At 38.2% G+C, this 19110-nt stretch overlaps 1 protein-coding gene across 1 annotated transcript in view; it reads right to left on the bottom strand.

Annotated features, from left to right (window-relative positions):
* Positions 1 to 2231: 2231 nt before the first annotated feature.
* Positions 2232 to 19110, bottom strand: part of LOC127629686 (cell adhesion molecule DSCAML1) — a 171421-nt gene continuing 154542 nt past the window's right edge. The window contains exons 25-33 of the mRNA XM_052106891.1: positions 18336 to 18524; positions 16922 to 17209; positions 16638 to 16793; positions 15553 to 15583; positions 15256 to 15377; positions 14878 to 15030; positions 14598 to 14792; positions 11309 to 11620; positions 2232 to 8501 (exon numbers count right to left, since the gene is read on the bottom strand). Of these exons, the coding sequence (XP_051962851.1) occupies positions 7969 to 8501; positions 11309 to 11620; positions 14598 to 14792; positions 14878 to 15030; positions 15256 to 15377; positions 15553 to 15583; positions 16638 to 16793; positions 16922 to 17209; positions 18336 to 18524 (1979 nt within the window). The 3' untranslated portion in view covers positions 2232 to 7968. The remainder of the gene's footprint in view (positions 8502 to 11308; positions 11621 to 14597; positions 14793 to 14877; positions 15031 to 15255; positions 15378 to 15552; positions 15584 to 16637; positions 16794 to 16921; positions 17210 to 18335; positions 18525 to 19110) is intronic.

Genomic DNA, 19110 nt, shown 5'->3' with positions numbered 1-19110 from the left:
TCCCACGATCTCGAGATCTCTTTGTGGAGATCGGGAAAAATACGGCGCTGGGGTTGTGACGTGTGCTGCAGGAAACGCTCGTCTAATTTGCTTCCGACGTGCGTTCCCTGCTCATTTTGTGGCCAGCTAATGTTAAGTCTGGCCACAGCACGCATCACAACCTGAACCAGCTCCTCATAAGCCTGGCCGAAACCCAGCGTGCTTGGCTCATGGTCGTCCACATCAATGCTGAGCATTTCCACTTCCTCGGAAGCAGAGAGCTCGAGCATTGGGACCTGATCGTGGGCAGAAGAAGCCGCGACGCGGGATTCTGCACCACTCACAGTAGGCTCGGGATCCTCAAACGAAGATTGAGAAAGTGCCGGAGCAGTCTCATTCTCATCTGCAAGATCCCGCTGCGAACCCCACGATCTCAATCGCCGCGCTGCCTCAACAGACGCGGGACCAGAACCGTGGGGAACGCGAGCCTGACCGTGCTCATCAAAGCACGCCAACCGGGAGCGAGCACTCTCAGGGGTAGTGCTTTACAGCTTTCACAGGCAGATCCCTCGAGAGCTGCCTGTGCGTGCTGCACTCCCAGACAGTTCACACACAAATCGTGCGTGTCCCTACCCGTAATAAAACGAGGGCAGGGGTGCACGCACTTCTTGAACTGTTCGGTGGCCATAATTCTTTTAAATAGGACAAACAACACCAAATAAGAAAACAATATACATAGAGCGCTTGCTGAAGAGCGAAAGCTAATGTGTGTGTGTGCCGGCGTCACTTTTATGCATCCGGTTATGCCGTCACATGTTACGTCATGACGCAACACCAATCAAGATTGGAATAGTTTCATTCATACTTCAGAGGCGCACGCTAAGGAGCGTTCCCCAAAGAGTCATTTTCAACGACGCAGTGCGAGTTCCCTCGGAAGGGAACAATGATAAGCATTTCATAAGCTTTAAAGGCTTTTATTGGCAAAAACATTCAATATACGCAAGGAGTCAATATTTATAGTGTTGTACCCTTGTTCTTCATAACCTCTGCAATTCGCTCTAGCATGCTGGATTTCAGTGTAATGATCTCCGAGCCACTTCATTATTACTCTTGCCTTGTGACATGGTGCTCCATCTTGCTGGAAAATGCACAGATCATAACCAAATTGCTCCTGGGTCATTTGGGATAAGTTGCTCTTGCAGGACGTTTGATACCATTCTTTATTCATGGCAGTGTTTTTGGGCAGAATTGAGAGAGGGCCCACTCCCTTGGATGAAAAGCAACCCCACACATTCCTGTAGAATTTCAATCTGTCCTTGATGTTTTTCTTGAAGAGAAGTGGCTTCTTTGCTGCCCTTCTTGACACCAGGCCATTGTCCAGAAGTCTTCACCTCACTGTGCGTGCAGATGCACTCACACCAACCAGCTGCCAGTATTGAGCAAGATCTGGACTGGTGGTGACATGATTCCATAGCTGACTCCTCAGGACGAGATGGTCCTGGTGCTTGCTGGACACACTGGGACATCCTGAAGCCTTCGTCAATGCAGTTGATCCTCTCTCCTTGAAGTTCTTGATGATCCAGTAAATGGTTCATTCAGGTGCAATTTCCTTGCATGTGAGGCCATTTTGATGCAAAGCACTGATGGCTGCACATCTTCCTTTAGAGGTAACCATTGCAAACAAGAACACAATAATTGGAAGCACTTCTTCCCTCCTTTTATAGCAATCAGTCTGCTCTTCAATCAGAATGATAGAGTGATTTCACCTGACTGGTACTCATTCACACTTTCCCAGGTGCTGCTGATATTATTAGTGAAATGAAGTTATTTTTTGTGGTAATCAACATTATGCTACAAATGCTTTCTATTGAGCTTAATTAATATAGAACCCAGAATATTCCTTTAAAACTAGTACACTGATTAAACCTAATCCAACAAAATTATGTTGGCTCAATGAAACTGACTTAATCTTAACGCAAAACATTAAATTGCCTGTAAAAACGTTCTCAAATTCAATTAAGGATAATGAGTTCATTTTTTGAGTGTTTGGATGGATGGACGGATGGACAGACAGAGACAGACAGACAGATAGATAGATAGATAGATAGATAGATAGATAGATAGATAGATAGATAGATAGATAGATAGATAGATAGATAGATAGATAGATAGATAGATAGATAGATATTTGTTTGGTATGGGGAATAAATCACACAACGGACAAGACAGCATTCATAGAAAGATAGCTTTATTGCACAAGGTGTTGGAGAACTCTTTTTTTGTTTTTGTTTTGTTTTATAGAAAAAAAACCTGTATATTTAAACACAAGCAATTGCAAATTGAAGCAACTTTTTTCATAAAAGTTTAGGAATCCCCCTCTGCATTTTTTTAAACTTTTTTTTTCTCCCTTTTAGTTATTTGTCTCCTTTTCCTTATCTTTTAATAACCAGCAAAAGATTCAGAGCATGCAATGCCATTTTTCTTCAAGTTAACCAAAAGGTAGAAACAAAACCAAAGTATAACAAACAAAACAACCAACAACATAAATGAGTAAAAACATAAGACAAATTATAAAAAGGAGAAAATAAATCAAATGCCAGACATCTTTTCTGTCTGGTTTTCTGTGTTCCATTCAAAAATCAATGTGTAAAAATGTTTTGTTAGATTTTTATATTTTTTTTGTATTTTTAATCCCCTCACATTTAAAGTTAAACCTTTCACCAGACATAATTGTGCCCTGGTTGCTAATGGAGATGTCGAAAATAGTAATTATTTATACAAAACAGTTTCGTATATACAAGAGTCTTTATTTGTAGATTAGAAATTATGCTGACAGGGACGTCTTGGGTATAGCAGGACATTTTTCTTGGTTTAGGAAAAGGGGCTAATCGGATTATTTGGGTGGGGAAACAGACGTGTGGTGGTGGAGTTCTATTCCTGACTCCGCCCAAAATCCACACAGCTTCTCCTGTGATTGGTTGGAGCTCAGGAGTCCCTGATTCAACTGGCTAAACAGGCCTGCCCCGTTGCGCAACACAACTGCATTTTTTCCCAACATAAACATCAGGTAAAAAAAACTAAGTTGGACACATCTTTTCTTTTCTTTTTTATAAATAATGCAACCAAAAAAAATATTGAAATTCTTTTATAAGTCAGCAACTGTCCTTTAAATATTAAAAACATGAGGGATGTGGGTGCTCTCTGGGGTGGTTTTGGGAACATTTCACAAGATGTTTCACCTGAAAAGGCATGAATACTAAATACTGATATAGTTATTGGTCTAATCCTAATAAAACATGTTTATGGCAAAATGCACTGGGCAAGTCCGCCATCAGACGGACACAAAAACCCAGTCAGTGGGCATTTGAGCAGCAATAAGAGGAACACATACTTCCTTCACTGTTTTTAAAACACTTTAGAAAGTCCACATTCGTTGCAACTCTGTTTTAGTTGTATTGGTTCTGGGTTATCAAATTTATTCATCTTACACAAACTTTGGGATACACTGTAACACAATCCTAATGAATAAAGCCACCAATATAACATCTCCTGGTAAGTCAACAAGTTTTCTTCATATGCCACAAATAGATTCAAGATATATAATCATTCAATCAGCTCAATTTTAAACCCAACACAACACGTCCCATCTCTGTAACTTTGAAAGATCTGTTGATTCCAATCATGCTAACATGGGGTATGATCAGACGGCTGCATATAACTGAATCCTGCTGTAAAAAAAAAATTATAAATGTGTGCTATATCCTGTGCTGACATTTGCAGGGGTTAGGTGTTGAAAGTTACCAATATAAATACCTGGTACATAAATGTATCTGATTTGTCCCCTGATATATAAAATCTGACTTATCAGAAGTGCTGAAAGCTTGGATGCTCAAAGTAACAGGAGAGATCTCACATTGAAGGAATAGTTCACCTCAAATTGAAAATTTGGTCATAATTTACTCAGCTATATATTTTACCAAACCCATTTGACTTTTTTCCGTGGAACACAGAAGGATAGAATATTATCATCAATCACGTTCATTGTATGGAAAAAAGATGCAAAGAAAGTAAATGGTGAATGAGACTAACACACTCAATTGCTTAACATCTCCTTTTGTGTTCCAGGGTAAAAAGAATGTCATACAGGCTTGGAACAAAATAAGGGTGAATAATTACAGAATTAAAATTTTTGGGTGAACTATCACTTTAAGGGCCTAAAGAAAAGCTCTCAAACACTAAGGGTATTTTAAACTGCTCATTGGGCAATAGAGATGGTGCATACTGGAAATGGATTCAGATGGCACTCAATCTATGAACAGAATTCGCAGTGGCAAATTTTAATTGTGTCCAAGCAACTGTAGAGAGTGTGAGAAAAACGCCCATAAATATCTCGCAGCTGTCCTTCATACCTGTGGAGCTCAACGGATAATGCCATACAGGCATGTTGCACTACACAGCCCGGCTGATTATAATGATGACTGGAAGTTAGTTAGGGGCGACAACTCCAATGGCCTTGTCCCAAATGACACACTTAATGTATACTTAATGTCTTGCAGACTTGCGATGGGCATAGCCTGCACGTGACTTGCATTGCGTCTTTTGATTTGCATTGTCTCATGCCATAAACGTTGTATTTTTAGGACATTGTGCCAAATTCAATGTCTTGATACCCATGCATTAATTTGTGCTCCCACTATATTTGAACACAAGAATGCATACTGATATGAGGCTCTTTACTCATGTTGTAAGTGTGTTTTGCTGCACGTTGCCTATGTAGCTGGAGTTGCGCTGAATGCCCCCTGCTGATTGCTACTCATAAAAAAAGTAGTTGGTTCTTCAAGTATGAATTGCTCAGTTGGTGGTAAAAGTCCTTATTACAAAATATAGGCATGGTCCGGTGACCATTATTTGCAATACTTTAGTTAACACATATTAACATAATGTTTTTTCATTGATTAATCACACTAAATTAACATGCTAAATCGACAGCCCTAATACAAATGAACTGTAAAGGCCCTGATATACTTCCGGATAGGTTCTTCTTAATTTTTTGTTCAGGGGTAAAAAGAAGTTCTAAATAGCCGAGCAATGGTATACTGTTTGCAAACATTCAGACAATGGTCACACTGCTGTGGGAGGCATTCAGAGGAGCATTTAAATATGAAGAGGCTACATGTAAACATTTACTAAAATTAAAATGTGTTATCAATGACTTTACGCCTCATTCTATGAGTAGAATTCACATGAGGTCAGCAAAAGAAGCTGTTTTAACCACTCGATGATTTACACATTGTGGATATATGGCACTAATGCGCTAACACACTATGCGTAGCATAGTATGTGCCGATTACACTCTGTTATTGTAATTTATGATGACACTGATACTACTGCAAAGACTGGCAAATAAAAGTGTTAATGTCCAGAATACAGATAGAAGAATGATGAGGCATATCTTTGGGCAGATGTGTGAATGGCTTCCTCTGCAGATGGCACACGAGTGAATGGAGATTGAGAGTTTTTCGTATGAAGTATATCAGGGCCGTAAGGGGCTGTTCATACCGAACACATTCTTGCGCTAAAGTAACGAAATTTGCAGCACATCAAAAAGAACAGAACACAAGTGTCTCGAGATGCAACAATCAAATATGGCCATCTACTTAATGTTTACTACTCAAAATCAGCAGTAACAATCCACAGATTATTACTTTACGACAGTCTATGGGACATTACGTCAGCAAAGTGTGGACTTGGAGGACAACCACAAGAGCTTTGGGTGGCATTTTGCACAGGACCATTGTTTAGGAGTCTCATAGGTCTTTTCAAAGACTTCCCAGCAAAATGACTGCTGCCCAAACTAACTCCCACCACGTCAAAACAAACCCTGTGCTGTTCTTTTTCTCTCTTGGTTTTGTTACCCGTTTATCTCACCGTTTCGTGATTGACACCTCCTCTGGCTTACTGCTGCACCTCTCACTGAGCGATTGTCTTCAAATCTTTTTTAAATAAAATTTTTCTTTCTCAATTAGATATGGCATTAAATCTCTGCTCTCACCACGTATATATTTACTATATCTTTAGATAGAAATATATATGTATATATTTTAACAACAAACATTGCAATATATTTTCTTTTTTCTTCTTTTGTATTGCAGGAGCCCTGATGTAATACTTCTTTTTCCATTGAAATCATCGGGAAAGTTTGTTGTTTTTTGGAAGTTTCTCTGTGAAGGGGGCTTTGCTTTGGACGATGAGTGAATGAAGGAAGGGGAAAGGCTGTTTGATTTGTTCAGGGGTTAAATTAAACATCTTTTCTTCTTCATTCTCTCAATTTCCCCTCCCACATTTCACTCATTTCCTCCTTTATACACCCCTGCGCTACCTAAAGCTAGAGTCTCTTAGACCTTCAAATAGGAACGGCCGCCAGAGTCTTCATTTGGGGAAGGAAAGAAAAGAATAATGAGAATTTAACAAACGCAGAAAAGCTACACAGTGACAGCAGATATATCTCCCTCTCAGTTCTTGGGCCCTCATCTCTATCTGCCTCTACTTCCTCCCTACCTCTCGTCCTCTTTCCGCCTTTCTGCATGCACTCTATCCATCCAGGAGAGGCTGTTAGGCGTTCACAGTGAGACAGAGGAAGTGGTAAAGTTTTGGGGGAAGTCTGGGGTGGAAAGGGAGGGGTGATAAGTATATGGCATCAAACACAAACAATCAATCAAACAAACAAACAACCAGCAAAAACAAGAGCCTTTCATTCATATTAGAGTGATTTGTGAAGAGAAAAGGTATTTGTCTACCCTTTACACATTTGTGACCCCAGTTGCGTAAGCCTAATTTAGACATCCCTTAAAGGTGTGTGCTGGCCACATGTGTGTGTGTGTGTGTATATATATATATATATATATATATATATATATATATATATACACACACACACACACACCACACACACAAACAAGCTTGAGTAAGCTTTGTGGATCCACCTGGCTCTCGTTAGTGCTTAAATTCAAATATTTTAAAATAGAATACCAAACAAACAAACAAAAAAGTACAGTAACCATACATCAGATGTGAAAATGGCTCCAGACATTTTTTTTTTTGGTCACTTTTTTCTTATTTGTTTACAAAATAGTCAATAACACTCTGTACTGTGTCATCAATTGCATGAAAAAAAATCCCAAAGACTCGATTCAGGCGGTCGAGACTGTCATCTTCAAGCTGTTTTACGATGTGGAACAGGACGGGGCGAAAAGAGGACACCATGGTGGATTTGTTTATGCATAAGCTTTCCGAGGCAATGCGTTGCAGTACGAAGTTATGCAAGAGACATACAAAAAGAGACACTTTCGACAGCTTTAAAAACATCTAGACAGGTTAATGTGAAACCATATATCTCTTAAAACTGCTTTTTTGTTCTATTTTCGGAATTTAAGAAATCAAATGAACAAGTGCACATGGAAAGCATTTCGTGCATAAGGTCCAAGGTGACAGAGAGAGAGAAGCCGGAGAAAAGAGAGCTAGAGAGAGGGGAAGAAGGAGAGAGAAACAAAGAGATGATTGAAAAAAAGGACAAAATAAGAAGGTAAGGTAGAAGAAAAAGGTCCTGGGGGTTTGGCATATTTAATCCAGGAAGAAGGCTCGAGATAGAACAACAGCAATAGAACAGGGTTCCTGAAGCTCAGTTTGTAGAGCGTGGCGCTTGCAACGCCAAGGTCGTGGGTTTGATCCCCAGGGAACACAATAAAATGTTAAAATGTGTATGATGAATGCACTGTAAGTTGCTTTGAATAAAAGCATCTGCCAAATGCATAAACTTAAAAGCAGAGTGTGAAGAAGAAAAGAAAATAGAGAGTTAGAAAAAGGAAGAGAGACAAAGAGAAAGACCCCTGTGCTGTTTAAGTCCTGCCATTGCTCAGTTCCGCCCCTGCCCAGCAACGAATAGACTCCAGGTGTGTGTGTGTGTGTGTTAACGTACAATTTGTGTGTGAGCTACACCAGTGTGTAGGATTTGGAGTACGCCCCAGCATTCTGCTTTTGCAATCTGCCCAGGCCAGACGAGCTGCTCTCTAGCAGAGAGTCTCTTGATCCCCCGACCTTTGAACTCCCGGGTGTCAGCCCGCTGCCCCCTGTGGAGCTCCCGCTGGTGGCTGCTCCAGCGGCGACCGCGCCGCTCGGGGCCGAGGAGGTGGAGGAAGTGCTGGGCATGGTGAGAGTCCTCTGGGGCAGGGTGGCTGTGCCTGAGCTGATGCTGGAGCTCCCAGCAGCCCCACTGGAGGCGGGGCCCGACGTACCAGAGGCCCCTGAGCTGGTCAGGCTGCTCAGGCCGCCGTGGCCCAGTGTCAGGGCCTGCTGCTTGGAGGGGTCTAATGTCATGTGGCGGCCCTGTGTGTGGTAGGCCCGGGCTGCGAGGCTCCGGATGGACGCCTCACGGGGCGGGACAACAGGGCAGGGGTCATGGAGCTCTGCCTGCTTCCGGAAGAAAGGGTCTGTCTTCATGTAGAGGGGAAGATTACAGTACTCACCTGCAGAAAAGAGGGAAGGGTCAGTGAGAAATATAATGCACAAGCTTAATTCACAGCGTTTGATGTGCACTAATTTCAGAATTGAATTCTGAGTATCTAACCAATGGAATCTATTAATTCACTTTTAATGTTAACAAAATTTATTTCACTACATTTAATAGATGATTTTTTATTTTATGGCACTTAACTAGCACTTAGAAGAGAAGTTTGGAGGTTTCTAGTACTTTACAAGATCATGCTTCATTAACGCTTACTGTCACTATTTCAAAAGTCCTGTATGAATTCTTACATCAGTGTAGTTACAGTATTTTCATTGTCGAAATAATTTAGATCAATAGTTCTGTACACTAAGTGTGAACTACACTTAATCTCGCAGTTTGAAAGCATAATAGGCTTTTTAAGTTCAGAGCTTGTTTTCTGTTGTCCGTAAGAAAAACGCATCCATCTGTCAAATGCAGAATACTGTCAGTTTGACATACTGTCAGCTTGCACTCCAGAAGTCAAACACGCGATCCACAAAGCCAAAGACATTTACACTTAACACAGGTGTTTACATGGATTTAGGAACTGATATACTGCAGCACTGATATAAAATGTATACTTATAAACTGAGGTCACAAGATCCCATAGTTACAGATTCACCCTGAAAATGACACAGACAAGCTCACGTATCATAATCGCTGCATGACAAATCTACTCTTTTTCATGGTGTGGGGCGAAGAAAGCGTTTATTTGGCGCACTTGCTGCTGCTGCAGTGGTGGACACGACAACAGTGACAGAGCTCAGCTGTTAAGTTTCTCTGTCGAAAAAGTCCCTTTCAAAAATCTCTCAATAAATTATGCATTTATTTACACTTATTCAATTAAAACCAGTTATGTAATGACAGGTACATCGCCCATTGTAACAAAGTAAAAGTTCAATTTTTTCATTCGAAATCTACTTGAGTAAGAGTGAAAAGTACCCACCTTTAAATATACTCTAAAAAGTTACTCAAGCAAATGTAACAGTATAAATGTAGCGTGTTACTACACACCTCTGGTCAAGTAACACAACAACATGACATTGATTTCCGTGAAATGCTTCTATGGGCGCAGAGCCAACTAAAGGTTTTTCATTGAATCTGTTTGGGTGTAAAGAGTAGCATCTCTAGTTTAATTTGATTTGCCGGATAAACATGTCCACATACGTGAATGTTGGGACATTATTCCATAAAAAGTTTAAAAACATGCTAGTTATTTTGAATTACTTTCAACATTATCACATCTGTGGGTCATTTTGTTTCATTTTAATATAAATGTAATTATATTTTATAATTGCAGACAGCACACTGGAGGTTAAGTCATTCACTAAATAGGGAGCAAGGGAGCATCCAATAGCTTAACCAAAAGTTGATTTTCAGGCTGCTAATGATGTTTGGACCACTCAGCATGTTTGGCAGACATGGGACAATGATAATCAGTAAATAAACTCAGAATATAGAATGTATTTTTAACATGGTAGTCAATGATTCGATCATGCTGGCTATTAATGTTTCAGAACTAATTGTGCTAATTTCTGATGTAATGTCTGTAACGTCTCAAAAACATGAATAACCAACACTCCTGGAAACATTATAAACAGTTTGATGAAAAAAATCGGACTTTCTATAGCATGGTTTTATTTAAAATTTCACAACTTAGTCCCGCTGTCCACATATGTGAACATACAGGTTTAGAAAAATGAACTGCTCTTTAAATTCTCCCTCTCTCTCTTTTTATTTTCTTGTTTATTAGGCGCTACTAGTGACAAATCAAAAAGGGAAATGGAAAATACAGCAGTCACACTCGGGTCTCAGGTGGACAATGCTCAAATTGAATGAAAAGATTCAAATTGTAATGTCTTCATTGTATTATAGTTAGCTATAAACAATATGTTTAACATTTTATGGATCTGTATGGCAAAATGAATGGCTGTGTTAATTATTTTGAAAGTATTAAAGTTGATTTAGAAAAAACATGTCTAATCAGACAAAAATTATTCAACCCATCAAGGAATAAGTAAACACAATTCATCAAAAATAAAGTTATATTTATTTATTTTTATTTTTTATTTATTTAGTTTTGTGAAATAATTAATTTCCTCTGTTATGACTATTCAAATTTCAGTTAAGAAATTATGAATTTTGCCCATCCCAGCTAGTCACAGTTCACACAGTTCAGACACCAAACAATATTCTTACAAATCAACATGAAATGGCATTCGTGTTGGGTGCAATTGGATTAAAGAATAATTAGTTACTGTAATTTAATTATTTTTAGGCACAAAAACATTATATTAAAATTTTTGTAATCAGATTTAATCAGATTACAGTTACTGACTTTTAATTAAAGTTATACTATAACTTAAATATTTTTTACAAATATGTCTAAAAAAGTATTATTTATGTGAAATACAATTGAAATGTGAATTAATATGTTCATATGTATGTCTGTTTGCATTTTGGTGACAGCTGAAGGGTGTGGGAAAATGAACAGAGAGGAAAAATACATTATTTTGAATTTGTTGAGTGGTAATTGTTAAGTTTTTTTGGAAGTAACTTAAAATTAAACTAATTAGTAATGTGATTGATTTTTCAATGAAGTAATCAGTAAATTAATCTGATTACAATTTTAGAGAATTAGTAAGTAATTTATACTTGATTGCTTTTTTTTAACATACCCTTACCAAAGATTTAACTTTTGAACAACGAGCACCGATGAATCATTCAGAATAAGACCAAGAACATGTATTAAGCAGTAATTAGGTTCAAAATGTGTCATCAACTCACTCTTGTTGGCGCGGTGAGGAATGGGCACTGCCACATTCTTGCCACGGTCGTAGTCTTGTGGTTTGGGTGGGGAGGCGGTGAAGCGGCAGATGCCTGGTTCAGACGGCGTGCTCATGGACGTCATACTGTCCGCATTATCATTAGTTCCGGTGGTCATCTGATCAGAAGAGCTGTCGGAGATGAAGCACTCTGTGATCTCAAACTTAGCATGTTGTAGATGCTCCTCCAGCTTAGCATGTTCATATGCTCGGGCCAGCTCCTCGTATGTGGAGGACGCACTCTCAGTGGACACCATGCTGTTACGTCCCTTATCTGAGGAAAGGTTTAAGAGAGCGGATTCAGTGATGCTAAAGCACAGTTCGATTAATATTTAGTATGGCACTATTCATTTATCCTTATTTATTGATTAATTAACTTTTAGATGCCACATAGCAAAATCAAAAAATATTCAAAAAGCTATTTTGAAATTCGATTGGAATCATTATAGGCTAAAATATAACAATAACTCCTCCAGTCTCAGCCCCAAATGGCACATGAACAGACCACTCACTGGCACTCTGATGCATATAGTTGACAGAAAATGGCTGAAATGACTAGTTCTAATCAGACTGACTGGCTTCCTCAAGTTCCAGTCAAGGTGCTTAGATTTTTATCAGTCTGCTGGGAAAACTCACAAGTTTCCAGGCTGCTAAACTGAACACTTCTGAGAAAGATCTAGTCGCAGAATCTGCCAAAGTTTGCAAAGTTTATTAACTGACATGGATGTTACTTGTCAAATTTAGATGGACGGAAATTCGGACCACAATCTCTAATCAGATTTTCAACTAATTCCTTCAGGGTAGGGATGCACCGATATAATACTTTTTGGCCAGTATGATACCGATTTTAACAAAAAACGATATACCGACAATTTGCCACATACCTTATTTCTCATCAGATCACTGTTTTATTCAGGAATTATATTTTACATTTTTCAGAAGAGGTACAAAAGCTTTTTTTATTGTTCTAACAATAAACAATTCTCATTGAACATGGATAGGATCTGATGAACACATGACAGGCCAACATTTTAAAAGAGAGTCAACTACAATGAAATATAAATAGAAGATAAAAAGAAGAAAAAAACAAATATCAAACCATGATGATTGATGTGAAGAATTTTGTGCTGCTAAAATATTTTTGTTTTTGCAGTTCAATGTATGTACTGTATATGATAGAATATTAAAAATTTATACAATGCATTTGTTGGGCAATTACATGGAAATATCAACCACATCATGGAAAAATAAAAAGTTTTAACCAATGGAACAAAACACCCTTTTAAGTTCTATCATGGCGTAATGGATACTAGATATTGCCACCCAGACCGCTAGAGGGCGCCATTTGCTCACACAGCACTGAATGAAGCGCTGAACTACTGAAATGCATACTATATTTTAAAATGCTGCCTTTTAAGGTTTAATAACTGTGCAAGACCATATTGAGATTTTAATATTAACCTTAATGTATAGCACACCAATGTCTTAGAAATCAAAGTGAGTCAAAGTGTTTTGGATGGTTTCCCTTATCATTTAAATGGCAAGTGCAACTTTCATAACTGTCATGTCTGTAACGCCAGTGTGTCCTCGTTAACATGAGAACGAGAAAGAATAAAAGTTAAATACTACTATGTTTTTAGGAGTGCCAACCCTTCTATTTTTTTCCATTATTTCTGAATGGTGCATTTGAATTCACAGTTTTTTTTACAAAGAGTGTTTTTTAGGGATGTCCGGATACCATTTTTTTAGAACGAGTACGAGTACCGATACTTCCTTTTTGGTTCTTGCCGATAACGATTCTAATGCCTTATTTTTCTAATTTCTGATTTGAATTTTTTATTTAATTACATTTAAAATGGTTTTTAAATAAATTATTGAATTAAAACGCTAATCAAATAGAAATATAAAAATTAATTTTCAACATATTATTGTATTAATTTTATCAAATGAAGTACTTTTATACAGAATCTCACAGCACAATCAAAAATACAGCATTGGAGTTATATTTTGTCAAATAAAGCGCTGCATAACAACATTTCAGATATGAGATATTGCTTGAATATCATATAATTACTATTGATATATTGTTATTATTATTACTAGTAGTATAACAGTGAATATTACATACATATATTTAAGAAAATATACAGTAGTTATCAATTTCTGAGCTTTTATTTTGGCAGAGCTTTTGAATTGTTTCTGTGTTGCTATGACGGTAGCTTCGAAAAGCTGGTCGCTATGTGATTATTAAACTGCAAAAGGCTGCTATTTAATTAAATAAATATGTAGTCTTTAGGTGCCTCACTCTACAAAGTGAATTAGCTGTCATCTGTTACAAACAAGGCGTGCAATGCTCATTATGGTGTTTTCCGTAAATGAGCCCCGGAGCTCTAAAAAGGTATGAGCAAAAGCTCACATTTGAAGTGTGCAGCACATGCATACTATAAATGTATCTAATTAAATCACAGCTTTTGCTGTTAAATAATCTCACTAGGACATAACATGATTTTAATTAGTATACTTATTGTTTACCTAATTACATTCAAATGCCAGATAGGATCAGTTTTTGGTATCGGAGCATTTTTGCGAGGTAAAGTACATGAGCGTGGTATCGGACCAGTATCTGTATCAGGACGTCCCTAGTATTGATAATTAATTATAAATAATGCATTGGTTTTTCATATCTCCATTTTCATGTTTATAACAGAGATGCAGATGGTATTATTTACATTTACATTTATGCATTTGGCAGACGCTTTTATCCAAAGCGACTTACAGTGCACTTATTACAGGGACAATCCCCCCGCAGCAACCTGGAGTTAAGGGCCTTGCTCAAGGGCCCAACAGTGGCATCTTGGTGGTGCTGGGGCTTGAACCCCTGACCTTCTGGTCAGTAACCCTGAGCCTCAACCACTGAGCCACCACTTCTTCTATCAGTGCATTCCTACTTCAGGGTTGTCTGTATAACCTTCTGCAAAGACTTCTGTAGAACAGTTTGAATAAACTTTGTTGCATTTGGTCTATAATTATTGTAGCAAAGATTTCAGATTTCCCTGCACCTACAAACAACCTGACAGTGGTTGGTCTCTTTACATGTCATTCAGATGGTCTTTTTCTCTCAAAGTGGGTGGTACTTGGTCTGAATAAGCTGCAATGTCAAAATGTTATGCCCATAGTCAATAGTCTGTCTAACGAGACCATAAATACTCTAAAAACCTTAAATGTGATTGTGAATGTCTGTGTGTGTGGACCTGTGTCTTGGGACAAGCTGGCACTGTAGCTGTCACTCTCTGTGACGGTGATGCCATGCTGGGAGCCCACTGTCCGCCAGTCTGAGGTGAGTGTGCGAGCGGGTGTAGACGCCTGGCATTTAGTCAATGTCCACTGGCTGGAGTAGCGGTTCCTCGTGCTGTGTGCTGATTTCACGCTTTTCCTCGATACTGGATCTGAAAAAATGGCAAAAGTATATATAAAACATTAATCAAAATGTACTATCATCAGTCATACCTGAGTGAGTGAACTGTGACGTACTGGTTCCTGGTCTAATGTCAGACATGTCAATCAAAGGGCCTGTGTTCTGGATGAGGGCAGGGTGATGAACAGAAACGCCCGTACAGAAGCTCTGAGGGTTCACTGATTGGCTGAACTCGGTGTCTGTCACAGGGATGGTGGCCTTGTCTTCACCTATATGACATAATATAAAATGTAAAAAATAGAAACAAATGACGCAATCATTGACATACATTAAGAGTATAGAGCTATAAATCTAATGTGGATTGCATAGCTCAGATAATTTAGTTTTGGAAGAATTTGATGAGCAATGTTTGAATTCGTACTATTCGACTTTGATATCTTGGCAAATCTTTACTATATATTGTGACATCATATGACACACATTCACACACTGACCTATCTGTTTGATTCCTTCTTTGTCTTCGATGAGCAGTTGTACACGGGGGATATCTATGTGCAATCGGGGTCCCTGAGGTGGCCCTTTAACTGGAGTGTCAAAACTTCGATTGTTCTTACTGCTCCAGGTGTAAAACAACCACAGACACACACACACACACAAACACAGACACACACACACACACACAACACAGACACACATACAAAAAAGTATTGCCACTGCCATTTTGTACACAGGTAATTTATTTTGAGTTGTATGTATGTCCATAGAGACAATGAACTACTGTATATCCTTACCTGATAAGCATCTCAGCCAAACTCTTAGCATCTAGAAAGGGAAGTAGACAGGTATTTTAATAAAATGCTTTTGTCAAATTATTCTTAATATGGGTAATTATAGACTTTTCTAAGCAACTTTCTATTTGTTCCATTGCTTTCTGATTGGTCAATTGCGGCATTCTGTAGTCAAATATTTTTGCATAATGACCACCAAACTGTATATTTGACTGTTGTCTTCGGCAACTGATGTCCTACATAGCTGTGCTAATGTTATCTCTCGTATCACTCTGCAGTCTCTTTCTTCTTGCATAATAAAATGAATGAAACTGTAATAAATATTTTATGGCCTTTTATCGAATCATTCGGTAAGTAGCTGATAATGTACAGCTAGCTGCTCAGTGTCACAAACTAAGAATTTAGCTGAATTATTTTGTGGTAATAGGCTCGTTTGAGATGAGCAAGTTCTGCACAGAACCAGTCACCCGTGATCACTGGCAGGTGCATGCCGGTTAGAAAAATGTCCGACTTGCTATGATGTCAAAAAATGTCCCGCGAGAGTGAGGAGGCCGCAGTTGTTGCAGTCAGGCGGAACAGTTGCTTTTTACGAGCTGTGCAAACTGCAAGGATGATGGGAAATGACTTGCTGATGACAGCTTAATGCTCCCAGCCCAGTAGGTGGCAATATGCATGAAGAATACGAATTGCCAAAAACAAAAGAAGTACTCTTAGGAGAGAAGAGTGCTTAGGAGGGCTGTTTCAAAGTGGAGATTTATGGTAAAAAAAACAACCTAAATATTGATCAGTTTCTCACCCACACCAATCATATAACTTCTGAAGAAATGGATTTACACACTGGAGTCGTATGGATGACTTTTATGCTGCCTTTATGTGCTTTTTCAAACTTCAAAGTTTTGGAACCTGCTGACTTGCACTGTATGGACCTACAGAGTTGAGATATTCTTCTAAATTCATTGTTTGTGTTTAGCAGAAGAAAGAAAGTTGAGTAAATGATGAGAGAATTTAAATTTAAATTTTGGGTAAACTATTCCTTTAAACTTTGAACTGCTATCTTTAATTTACCTCACATCCTTTGTCTCTCCTACCTCTGAGTCTCTTGAGTCGCTTTTCTTTACGTTTCTTGCGGATAATGAAGAGCAGAGCCATGCCCAGTGTGACCAGGATGACAGGACAGCCAATGGAGAACAGCTTTTTAACGTCGTCCCCTTCCCCTCGTGCTGACTTAATGGGAGGAATAGTGCCTGTGGAAGAGAGGAAAGAGATGAAGTTAAGATCTGGTGAAGAGAGTTCATGTCAAGGCCTCTTATATATGTCAAATTCAACAGACTACCAGTACACCAGCATCTCTTACTCCCGACTGTAAACTTACTGCCATCATAATCCAGTGTGGCGAACTGGGAGCTCTGGTTGCCACAACCAGCGCTGTTGCACGCCTTCATCTTGAGCTCGTACCAGGTGGCCTCACGCAGCTCAGCGAGGAAGATGTCAGCGGAGGCATTGGTGCGAACATTCTGCCAGGCCCAGGTGCCTTTGGGGCGGAACTCGAGAAGGACAGCCGTGATGGGGCAACCACCGCTCGTCCAGCCCAGCAGGTTGAGTCGGGCGTGGGTGGAGTTGATGTGAGTGAAGAGTGGCTGGTCCTTATTGAACTGTGGCTCTGCAAAACAAAGGCAAGTTTGAAAACTGTTTTATAGTTTACAATAGACCTTTTTCACACTATCTAGTGGCACTTTCATGTTTAATGAAGGTGGGCTGTACATTTTAAAGGCGTATCAAAAACTAAAACTAAAATTTATTTAATGTAATTTTGAATTTATTTTAGTTCGTTTTTGAAGTTTCAGTTTTTCCCACCAATGTTAGTTAAAAAAATTTTTTTTCAAGTTTTCATTAACAACAATAATACTGATTTATGCACATTTTACAATAGTTTTTTGATACCGAGTAGACTAAAACCTATTAAGGTCTACATTTTATTTAAGTTATTATTGTCGCATACAATTTATGGAAAAAATTTACTTCAGATGAGGGCCTTTAGTTTCACTAAAATACATTTTGATTTGCCCCTCCTTTTCTTAAATAAATCTGGGTTCCAGTGAGGCACTTAAAATGGGTGTGAATGGGGCTGTAAATGTCAAAATACTATTTTAAAATTATAGCCACAAGATGCAAACAATATTGCATGTGTGATAAATTCACTTACTAACCTTTTCTGTGTAAATCCAATTTTACAACTTAGTTGCCATGACAACAAACCTTAAAATAATAAATTGACTGTACAAAGGAAGATTTTTAACAACTTTACAGCTCAAATAATACACAAGTTTTAACAGAAGAATTAATGCAAGTGCTTTTATATAATTACAAGCTTCGCATTTTTGCCTTTAAATCCTTCGAAAATTGCCCCGTTCACTTCCATTGTAAGAAAAGGACAGACTGGTCAAAATAATTTTTTGTGGTAATCAACATTATGTCATAAATACTTTAGATTGATTTTGAACCTGTAATATTCCTTTAATGCAAACTATGCTGTAATACAGGGTTATTAAAAAAAAGAATTTGCATGTGTATGATATTAAGTATAAAATATAACCGTATATAATTGCCCCACCTTAATAAACAACAGAAGTCATTTGTATACTGTATACTGAAGTCTTGAGAGTGAGTGAAGATATAGAACAAATGACATGAAATGCTACATGAGAGTAGAATATGGCTCCTATCTTTATATCCTGCCTCAGGATATTGTTGTTCCTATTGAAGTAAGTTAAAAAAGTCTCCCTCACCTCTGCCGTGGGTCTTTGCCTCAATGATCTCGCTGATGCGGCCGGCTCCCACACTGTTTTTGGCTGCAAGTTTGACTTTGTACCAGGTGCCACAACGCAGGTTTTCCAACTTGAATGAACGCTCGCTGGAGCTGATGAAGACATCTTTCCACTCCTCAGTATTATCCACTGAATACTGCAACACAAAACCTGAACACACAAATACACAATAAAGGTGAGTGAATTATGAATATTTATTGCAATTCACAAATATTAATGGCTCTAAGACTAAGGCATGAAAATATTTTGTTGCATGTTTATAAAAATATGAGTGACTTATAAACGTGGTTCTAATTTGAAAATGTGCTGTTTCTGATATTTGGTCATCTGACCTACATACATCTGATCACTCATATCCGATTCTCTTCTTATTTCAGAAACTTTCACCATTGATGCACAGGTCGGGTCTTAAATGATCTCTTGTTGACTAAGTAAGGTAGAGACAGAGAAAACTGCTAAATCTAAACATCCTTAAAACAAGATAAATTTGCTTAAGAAGCAAAATGACATAAGATATCACGTCTTTATTGCAAAGCATTGTTTAACATTGTTTAGTGTGGTTAATGTCATCTACAAGAAATAAAAAACGATTTGCTGAAAGGGTAATACAAATGAAATTTATTTTGCTTTTGAATACATTTTATTGTCCCTGCACCATTTATGCAAAAAGCATAAACTAAATTTTATTTAGTTCTCCATTTTTTAAAATTTCTCTACGAACAAGACTTAATATCAA

This window comes from Xyrauchen texanus, chromosome 36 (genome assembly GCF_025860055.1).
Source record: "Xyrauchen texanus isolate HMW12.3.18 chromosome 36, RBS_HiC_50CHRs, whole genome shotgun sequence".
NCBI classification, from domain to species: Eukaryota; Metazoa; Chordata; class Actinopteri; order Cypriniformes; family Catostomidae; genus Xyrauchen; species Xyrauchen texanus.
The sequence above is the reverse complement of the archived record's forward strand: the minus strand, read 5'-3'. Positions and strand labels throughout refer to the sequence as shown.